The sequence below is a fragment of the Malus domestica genome, chromosome 06 (genome assembly GCF_042453785.1).
Source record: "Malus domestica chromosome 06, GDT2T_hap1".
NCBI classification, from domain to species: Eukaryota; Viridiplantae; Streptophyta; class Magnoliopsida; order Rosales; family Rosaceae; genus Malus; species Malus domestica.
The window spans coordinates 8,791,428-8,802,531 of record NC_091666.1 but is presented as its reverse complement, the minus strand read 5'-3'; the positions used below and the strand labels follow the sequence as shown (position 1 = coordinate 8,802,531).

The 11,104-nt window shown below is 42.3% G+C and overlaps 1 protein-coding gene across 1 annotated transcript; it reads left to right on the top strand.

Annotated features, from left to right (window-relative positions):
• Window positions 1-633, top strand: LOC139196779 (uncharacterized). The gene has a single exon (XM_070823121.1). It carries the CDS (start codon window positions 1-3, stop codon window positions 631-633), a length of 633 nt encoding a protein of 210 aa, XP_070679222.1.
• Window positions 634-11,104: the final 10,471 nt, after the last annotated feature.

The following is an 11,104-nucleotide window of genomic DNA, read 5'->3' as shown; positions in this document are numbered from 1 at the left end:
ATGTCTCGGCCCAACACTAAGCTCCAGCAGCAACAAAAGGCATCAGCCCAGGCCCAACTCTCTCTTTCTCTTTCATTTGAAATCCCTAAATCCCAATTACAGTCTGAATCCCCAATCCCCGAAGACCAGCTCCAATCCAGTCCCGCCGTGAACAATTCAACCGAAGCAGCCGAAGAAAATGCCAAGCAGTCCTCAAACTCGAAGCCGCAATCTCACAGCGTCCCGATTCCGTACATGATTCCGCCCTGGAGTGCAGCTCCGTGCCACCAGTTCCAGCTCGAGGTTCTTAAGGACGGTGCTATCATCAACCAATTCGATGTATACGAGAAAGGAGCGTACATGTTTGGCCGAATCGACCTCTGCGACTTTGTGCTGGAGCATCCGACTGTTTCTCCCTTCCATGCCGTTCTTCAGTTCAAGAGAAGTGGGGAGGCGTATATTTACTATCTTGGGAGTACTCACGGCACTTTCGTTAACAAGAATCAGGTGAACAAAAAGGTTTACGTTGATTTACGCGTTGGTGATGTCATCCGCTTTGGGCTTTCAACTCGTCTGTACATTTTCCAAGGACCATCCGATCTGATGCCACCAGAAAAAAGACTTGAAGCTTTTAAAAATAGCCAAAATGCGTGAAGACATCCTAGATCAGGAAGCATCACTTCAACGGGCAGAGACACTAGAAAAGTTTCCTATGGTTCACTAGTGCTCGTCAACTAGAATTTACTCTGGATTGACAGTTTACACATTCACCAGCAATGGCAGCATGATCTTCCTTGATCTGTCTTACAATTCCTTGTCCGGAACCATTCCTGAAAACTTAGGTACGCTGTCCTACTTGCAGGTCCTAAACATAGGACACAACATGCTAGGCGGAAACATTCCTGATAGCTTTGGAGGATTGAAAGCAGTTGGAGCCAATGATCAAACCTCCCCATCCAACTAGGGCTGAAGCTACTGATGTTGCCAATGCCGTTCTAGATGGCACAGATTGTGTGATGCTAAGTGGCGAGACTGCTGCAGGAGCATACCCTGAATTTGCAGTGCGGACCATGGCAAAAAATCTACGTAGAAGCAGAAAGCACCCTTCATTATGGAGATGTCTTCAAAAGGATTATGGAACACTCCCTCGCTCCCCCGATCTGCGAACACCACCGTCGCTACACCACAACTGGCTTCCATGCTCCGCTCAGGTGGAGGGTCTTGGGTTCGAAGGTTGGTGTGCTTCTCCTGCTCAGCAACATTTGATTCTGTCTCGACAGCATCAGCAACGTCAGCACCAGCAGCGTGATTCTCGACTCCGAGCTCGGCAGCAGCGGCGAGGACGGCGGCGTTGTTGTCCTGAAATGTGGAAACGGCAGCGTCAGGGTTCCAGTTGTGGGATTCAACGAAGAAGAGGGCTTCTTGCTTCAAAGCAAATATGATCTCACAGGAGGAGCTGACGACGGCATCGTTTTGGGAATTGGATTCTTGAGCTTCGACTTCCATGACGATTAGGATTGTTCAGTGCTCTCCGTCCATGCTTTTCATTGTTCTCTTCCTCTTCTACTATTGTTGTATGATGATGTTGTTGAGCCTGGAAGTTGTTGGCGATGAACAAGGCCTTGAAGAGGAAAAGATTGCTCCGGCGATGAAGTTGTAACTCAGGTCGAGCGTTCTCAGGTTGCTTAACCGTCCCCTCCTTCTTCCTTCTCCTCCGTCTCTTGCCTCGCAGCTGCCACCAACTTCAAAGACCGCTGTCAAACGACTAGCCGGCCGAGAAGCTCTTCCTTAAACTCCAGCTCTCCGTCCGTCTTCGTCCTTCCCTACAAAATCCCTCAGCCAAGCATCCTAATTTATACAAAAAAAAAAAAGTGGTGGAGCAAAGCAAAGTGGTGTTGTCACCACGTGAAAAAAAAAAGGGTGGAGCAAAGCAAAGTGGTGCTGTCACCATGTGAAAAAAAAGGGGGGTGCATCAGGCATCATGTGCAAAGAAAAAATAAAAGAATAAAAAAAAAAATATATATATATATATATTGTAAAGGTTTTGGGTGCTCCACTTACCGTGTTTTGATTGTTTTAAAGCCAAGATTGGAAAGAAGGAGAAATAATATAAAAAAAAAAATTTTGGTGGAGTCTTGGTGCCTTTGGCACCATGTGAAAAAAAAAAAAAAGAATGGTGGATCAGTCCACGTGAAAAATTAATATGTATGTATGTGTGCATAATATATGTATGTTTACAGCAAAAAAAAAAAAAAAAAAAAACCAAATGCATCGAGAGAAATAAAGTCCGTTTTTATTTATTTCTTGCTAGAAATTTTTACATAAATTTGCATTGTACACAAAAAAAAAAGAAAAAAAAGAAAAAAAAATCAAATCAAATTTACAAGAGGGGATCTTCAAGGACGATCAGGTGCCGCCTCACCACTTGGCAGAGCTCCAGAAATGAGAGGCGCTGGAGGTTGACTGTTTGAAGCCTCACCACTCGGCGGAACTCCAGGAAGAAGAGGAGCCAAAGGTTGATCATTCGGAGCTTCACTACGCGGTACAGCCCCAGAAGACGAAGGCAAATGTTGTTGGAACAAACCCACAAACCTCCGATGATCAAGTAAAATCTGACCATCAGATTCCTGCATCTGGTCAATTTTCCTCTTCATGTTTGTGGCATAGTTGTGCGCGAGCTTGTGCAACTGTTTATTCTCATGCTTGAGCCCCCTAATCTCCTATTTGAGACTCATCACTTCAGCCGCCAACGATTCAACTTGACGGGTTCGAGCAAATAGGCGTTGGGCCATGTTGGACACAGAACCCGCACACTGCACACTAAGAGCCAGAGACTCCTTAACAGCCAACTCATCAGACCGCCTGGAAAGTAGCCTGTTATCTTTGGGGGTGACAAGGTTCCGGGCCACCACCGCAGCGGTCATATCATTCTTCATCACCGAATCCCCAACGGTAAGAGGACCAGTAGGGGATATGAAGGATGGGCGCCATATGTTATCTGGAGAAGATGGGACTACCTCTTCATCAAGGTTCAAATCAAAACGACGGTCGGAGGGTCCAGACATTTTCAAAGGTGTTGAAGAAAGAAGAGGTCGGACAAATCAAGACCTTAGAAGTGCAAGAAGGGAGTTTCTATAAGCGAAAATTCAAGTGTGCTTTGAAACGAACTGCGTGCCTCTATAAAAAAATCGGCACTCGACGGGATTTTAGAAATCGAAGAAGTGAGCTCAGAGTTCGAAAATGCCGATTCAAAAATCGAAGAGGCAAGCTCAGAAATCGGAGAAGCATCTTGCTTTTCCAGACGCGTTAGCACCCGTCACACGCAAACTCAGCTTTACGGAAATCACGGGCAATTTGTTAAAGCGCCAATCCCAGATATCGAAGAGGCGCCAGTCTTTTTCAGCCTCGTCAGCACCCGTCACGCGCAAACTCAGCTTTGCGGAAATCACGGGCAATTTGTCGAAGCGCCGATCCCAGATATCGAAGAAGCGCCAGTCTTTTTCAGCCTCGTCAACACCTATCACATACACACTCAGCTTGACGAAAATTACGGACAATTTGTCGAAGATTTCTGATAAAGAAGAAAGCACGTGAAGCCATACTGATCAATCACGCATTGGTTGCCGACCCGAGTGAAAGAATAGTACCTCTACAGGTATCAAAGAACTTCCTATAATTGTCTACCTTCACCTTCCATAGCAAGGCAGACATACAGAGCCTTTCTTCATCTCCAAAAAATGCTTCCCCAACGAAGCCTCTCGAGTCATTCAATGTTTCTTATTCCTTGGGGTACCTCTGCAAGCCAATGACTCCAAAGCAAAAGTATCTCATATCACCAGGGTAGAAAGCAAGAGTATCTCATATCATGCGTTCTCCCTGTCCTTTCCTTTGTCCTTGTTCTTACCTACAAAGACAAGGATAAAGAAAACAATATGCCGGAACTTCCACTCAAACTCGGGTAAGGAACCGACTGCTTGGAACCCTTCCCTGATTGCCTACCTAGCACTGCTCTCGAGAACTCGTTTCCCACTGCTGCTGTACTTCCAAAGAAGCTGCCACATCTGCCTGGAGAACAGATAAGGCAAGTGAAAATGATACCTTGCAGCATGTGGAGACAAGGTGCAGAAGGAACAAGCAGAGAAGAATGCGGTCTGCACAGTCAACTCAGCAGAAGGAGTCTGAACTGAGGAACTCGAGAAGCTGCCATATCTGCCTGAAGAAACAAGCAGAGAAGAATGCAGCATGCACAGTCAACTCAGCAGAAAGAGTCTGAGATGAAGAACTCGAAAAAATGTCGCATCTGCCTGAGGAACAGATAAAGGAAATGAAAATGATACATTGAAGCATGTGGAGACAAGTGCAACCAAGCACGTGCTGATTCATCCGCTACTTCGTCAAAATCAAAAGTATCTCATATCATCAGGGTGCAATCACTCTGGACGGTGGACTCGTTTTGACCCTCGAATTCTTGGGTCGACTTGCTAGGCGTTGTGGGCTGCATGTGCCGTTTCACCACCCTTGAAACAAATCCTTAAAGATCAAGTCACCAACTGGGAGAAAAGCTCATCAATCTTGAAGATCAAACCGTTGACCAAACTGCTCAGGTGTGAATTAGAAAGATTGAACAAAGCAACAAGTCGTCACCTTTACCTCGTGCCTGCTTGCCATGTGTTCGAGCCAACCTTCAAGAATCAAGCCTCAACGGCCCTTGAAGAAGTTTCCAGCCAAATTCAAAATCAAGCCTCGACGACCCTTGAGGAAATCACAAGTCCGATTCAAGATTAAGTGTCTACCACCCTTGAATCAAAACCTAGTTCAAGAATAAGCTGTGGAAAATCAACAATTGGAGCAATCCAGAAAATCCTCCAACCCAGTTCAAGATCAAAGTTGTGGAAAGTCAACAAGCGCAACAAAATACGTGCCGATTCACCCACTACCAAAGCCAAAGATCATCTACCACATAAAGCTCTTTGTGGTCCAATTTCAACCTTCAAGATCAAGCCTCGACGGCCCTTGAAGAAATTTCAAACAAAAGTTCAAGAACAAGCCTCAACGGCCCTTGAAGAAATCTCAAGCCCAATTCAAGATCAAGCCTCAACGGCCCTTGAAGAAATCTCCAACCCAATTCAAGATCAAGCCTCGACGACCCTTGGATCGACGTCTACAGTAAGGGACTTCAAAACGCATCTCCTACACGCGACAAGCACATGTACACGACGCGACTTGAAATGGGGGCATTTGTAGACATCGAAATTTCGATAAATAAATGTTGACCGATAAATCAAAGTTTCAACGCTCATGTATTACATAAATTTTACACGTAGCGTGTGACTCAACGAAAATTGAAATGAGTTGGAAAAGTCATCAAATAGGACACGTGTCAACACCTGGCAGAAACGACTTATTTTATCTGGAATATTATATTCAAAATTAGGCCTTGGAAATTTCTATAAATACAAGCCCATTTCATTCATTTGAGAGGACCAATTCATATTACACCTTGAAGCCCTGAAGCTCTGAAACTCCGAAGCTCTCAAGCATCCAGGTTCCCGAAGAATCAAGAAAGCGTTCTTCGTTCATCGTTCATCGTTCATCCTAAGATCAAGCCCCAACGGCCCTTTGGATCAACAATCATCCACCAATTCAAGATCAAGCCCCAACGGCCCTTGAAGAACTTCCACCAATTCAAGATCAAGCCCCGACGGTCCTTGAAGAAAGCACCATCGTTCATCATCCGTTCATCCAAGATCAAGCCCCAACGGCCCTTTGGATCAACAAACATCGACAAATCCACACACATCCAACCGTTCTTCAAGATTAAGCCCAAAAGCCCTTGAAGATTCGTTCATCACTGTTCTTCAAGATCAAGCCCAAAAACCCTTGAAGATCCGTTCGTCACTGTTCTTCAAAGATCAAGCCCAAAAACCCCCTTTGAAGATCCGCTCAAATCCACCTTCAAGATCAAGTTTACGGCCCTTGAAGAACGTTCATCCTTAGATCAAGCCCAACGGCCCTTTGGATCAATCGCACATCCACAAATACACACCTTACGGAGATCGAATCAGAGGATCAAAATAGAGAGAGATTGTAACCCAAAATCATCAAATACAAATATTTGTTTGTGCACGTTGTTCTTGTCTCTTTCGTTTCAGGAATTTTCCGTGTTCACAAAAACTTTTCGACGGTTATCAACAAAAAATCACGATTTAACGGTTATTTTAACTCCAATTTTGATGATTTTTTACAGCTACACTCCTTGATCCTATATGATTACAATGAATGAATTCGATCTTCAATTTATAATATTTACACTAGTGGATACCACAAAATCTTATGTTATACTTAATGAAAGTATAAATAAACTCTAAGTGTTAGTGAATCTATCGTTTTGATGGGATACACATTCTACAAAACTAATTTCAATAATATAACCGTCAAACTTGTTTGTTTATGCTTCAAGATCGCAAACGCCAAAAATCGCAAAAAACAAACATTCAGAGATCAAGTAACGGGATAAAACTTTTCGACGGTTATCAACGAAAAATCACGATTTAACAGTTATTTTAACTCTGATTTTGATGATTTTTTACAGCTACACTCCTTGACCCTATATGAATACAATGAATGAATTCGATCTTCAATTTAAAATATTTACACTAGTGGATACCACAAAATATTATGTCATGATGATCGATGACAATTGAGGATTTTGTAAAAGGAATAACATGCAAGCTTTGAGTTCCATTGGCAAGGTTTAAAATTTTGAGAAAGGCTTCACAACCTTGAAAATAAAAACTCTTTCATTTAGCATATCCTTGCACATTTAATATTTTGTAATAGACTAGTAATGTATGAATGTTTGTTTATTAGGCTTTTATTTTCGAGTGTAGATGTAGTACTTAAACGACAAATGTATTTTAATGTTTTCAAGTAATATTTATATGGAAATGTGTGGTATGTGCAAATTTAAGAAAAAATATATATTTTTCTTAACGGGTCATAACGGGTGTGACACGACACGACCCGTTAAGATAACAAGTGTTACACGAAAATGACACGAACACGACATACATGACTCGTTTGCCAGGCCTAGATCTGTAGTTGCTCTACTTTTTATTATCACATGCATAGTTTGAGTAGATTGGTTTATTCAACCTTTAAGTTGATCATATGAAGCATGAAAAATCGATACATGCATAAAAAGACCCCACGCTGGGGGAGGCCGGGGGGCCGGAGGCTCGGGGCCATATGGTAACAACCTAAACTGGTTTGATAAATTGCCCTTGTATTATTGAGTCATTGACACATCTTTTATTGGAAATTTTTTATGAATTTTTAAAACAACCGATATTCTTATGTAAAAGGATAGATATAATCTATGTTGGTTCTATCTACACATCCATTGTTGCCTCTCATACGCTCTTTTTAATTTTCAGCCATCAGATCGAATCAATTGAAGATCAATGCACACACAATTAACAAGGGTGTGTGAGAAGTAAAAAGGTGTGTGTGAGGTAAAAAGAGGTGTGTGAATATCACTACCCCATAATCTATTTTACGGAATAGAGGATTGAGCAAGGCCGCACCCACACACCACTAATTAGCTATCTAACTTAACACATATAATACATCGTAATCCCAAGTGATTTGAAATTAGGATTTTTCACTTACAAATAAGGGTGGACATGGTTTGGTTTTGTGAGGTTTTTAGTAAAACTAAAATAGAAACCGAAACTTTTTGCGATTCAATTCGGTGCGGTTTTGAGGCCAAAATCGAAATGAAACAAACTATTTGGTTTGGTGCGGTTTCAAACGGTTTTGGTTTGAAGAAAAAATGTATGGTTTAAATCTTACACTTATCTACACATAAAACTGTCTCATTTTCCATATAATACATTAATTAATGAACCCATGTCCACAGTCATTGACTGAGTGAGGATATTTTGATAATCTATTTTCATCCAAAATATGGACAATATCTGCAGCAAACCTGTAGCAATGCACAACTACAAAAGAAAGTAATGAATGACAATATTCTAATGTGGTAGTGTCCTTACTAAATGTATAGACTCGAACAAACAACCAATTATTAAAACATGACACCTAATAGGAAAGTGGTGGGGATGGATGATTTCTCCGAGAGTTTTTATCAGGACCATTGGGAGGTGGTGGGGATGGATGTGATCAACATAGTCAAAGCTTTCTGGCATTCGAGTAAGCTCTTAAGGAAACTAAACCATACAAATTTGGTTCTCATTCCAAAGGTGTCGTGTCTGAAGAACTTGTTGCAGTACCGGCTTATTGCCTTATGTAACGTAAGCTATAAGGTCCTTGCTAAGGTGCTCACAAATAGACTGAAGATGGTGATGCTAAAGGTGATTAGCGACAATCAGTCGGCTTTGTGGCTGGGAAACATATACAAGATAATATTCTTGTAGTACATGAGATTTTGCACTCCCTTATGCATCAGACAAAGGAGGATAGGGTGGGTATGGCATTAAAGTTGGACATGGCAAAGGCGTACGATCGTGTAGAATGGGAATTCCTCTTAGTCATGATGGCCAAGCTAAGGTTCACTCTAGTGTTTTGTAGTTGAATAAAGGAGTGTATTTCATCTGCATCCTACAATATTTTGGTGAATGGGAACCCAACATGGTATATTTTGCCGCAAAGAGGGTTGAGGCAGGGAGACCCTTTCTCCCCATACCTGTTTCTTCTTTGCACTGAAGGGTTCTCTGCCCTAATTCGGAACAGCATAGAGAGGGGTGCCTTCCACAGGGTTAGGGTGGTACCAAATAGGATGCCTATTTCGTACTTATTCTTTGTGGATGACTCGGGTGATGCACAATTGTTAATGATGTGCAAGGGGTGAGGGACATTCTGAACACTTATGTAGTTGGGTCGAGTCAGGGGATTAATATGACCAAGAGCTCTATTTACTACGGGTCAAAGGTCAAGAAGCGGGATAAGAAAATTAGTGAGCGAACTTTGAACATTCAAAGTAAGGTGGGTTTTGGGAAGTACCTTAGGCTTTAAGCATATTTTGGTCACTTAAAAAAGGTTGTTTTCGAGGACGTCCGGGAGCGGATTGAGACAAGGATGGCGGGATGGGCCGGGCAATTTTTAAACCAAGCAGGGAAATAAGTCCTTATAAAAGTAGTGGCAATGGCTATGCCAAATCATACCATAGGTTGCTTTAAGTTACCAATCGGGGTCTGCAGAGACATAGAGAAAGCTATTCGAAGTTGTTGGTGTAAGAGAAAATGAGCACTATAAGGGGGTTCATAAGGCCTCCTAGGATCGTTTATTGAAGCAAAAACGCCAAAGGGGCGGGGGTTCAAAGATATCCGGTGCTTTAATATGGCTTTCCTGTCTAAGATTAGGTGGCGACTGATCCTCAACCCGGAGTCCTTGCTAGCGAGTGTGATGAGGGATAAATACTATCTAGGAAAGACCTTCAGGGAGGCGATTGAAGGGCGAATGACATCTTGGGGTTGGAAGGGGATTCTAGAAGCACGAAAGGTGCTAAATAATGGCATGCTTTGGTGGATCGGGGACAAGACCAATATAAATATAATAAAAGACCCTTGGTTCTCCAAGCCCACCATCTTCCATGTCAGACCAAGGGAGAATTTGAACGCAAGTTTTGTTTGTGACTTGATTAATCCGGTCTCGCGGATATGGGACGTAGATCTGATTAAGGTGGGTTTCAACCTTGATAAGGCGACTGTGATTCAATGCATCCTGGTTAGCAAGACTGGTTGTAGACATAGGTTGGCTTGGTTCCACATCGCAAATGGGATATACTCGGTAAAATCAGGTATGGGGTCACTATGGAGCTCATGGAGAACAGGGCTCTAGGGAGGAAATGGAAAGGATTATCGAGTGAGAAGACAAAGCATAACCAGCTATGGAGAAGGATTTGTAGTCTGGATGTACCCAGCAAGATGAAATTTTTTTATCTATAAGTGTTGTAATCATGCGCTGGCAGTGAGAAGAAATCTTAAGCGATGGCACATGAGAGTATATAATGTATGTGGTGTGTGCATGCACGTGGATGAAACGGAGAATCATCTTTTTTTTTTTTTTCTGTTGTGAGCTCAGCCATATTTTCTAATCCTACTCGCCACTTTAACTCAATTCATTTGAGTTGGAAGGATCTAACTTCTTACAAATTTGGGAAAGATTCTGCAACAGAGTTATCGAATTAGAAAATGCAGCGGAGATTTTGCAAGAATTCGTCTTTGGCCTATGAAGGTTATGGAAAAATAGAAAAGATGTGATTTTCAATGGGAGGCACCAACAGCCCATCGAGATTCTGGAGGCTTGGAAAAGGAATATCGCTGAATATAGAGATGCGAATGAGCAGGGGAGGCAGGAGGCACGCCCAGGTGAGTGCACGATAGCCTTGGCAGTGGGAAGAAGAAAGGAACAATGGCATAAACCGTGTTTTGGGGAGATAAAGATCAACACAAATGCGGCTTGGTGTAAGGACACGCTGCGTTCGGGGCTGGGATGGGTGGCTCGAGAGTACTGTGCTTCCACTTTGCAGTTGCAGCGGAAGCAATAGCAATTAGGGAGGCACTCGAGTTTTGCTTGTTGCAGGATTTTGACAATGTGGTTATCGAGTCTGATGCAAAAGCAATTGTCTAAATGATTAGGAAGGAACTAGCCCAAGATTTTAGGCTTGAATGTATCCTTGGTGATGTTGAGTCTCTAGCACGTAGGTTGCATCTGTGTCGTTTAACTTCGTGCCTAGAGAGAGCAACCACACTGCTCACTCAGTGGCCAAGTTTGTATTTAATGAGGGAAGGGCTTATGTTTGAGATTGTATTGGTCCTGAATTCTTGTTTAATATCTTGGCCCAAGATATTAATCTTTCTCTCAGAATTTAATATATTTTATTTTTGACAAAAAAAATGAAGGAACATTTAATTAGATGTTTATTAATATTTGCAGTGAGGATCGGTTTTGGTAAACAAAATCGTTTCTTACAGCAGTTTGATTTCAAAACCGAAATCGTTTCACAATTGCAAACCAAACTGTTTGATTTGATTTGTGTTTCGATTTTGGTTTTCGATTCTAAATGCCCAACCCTACATCCCTACATACAAATACTAAAGGA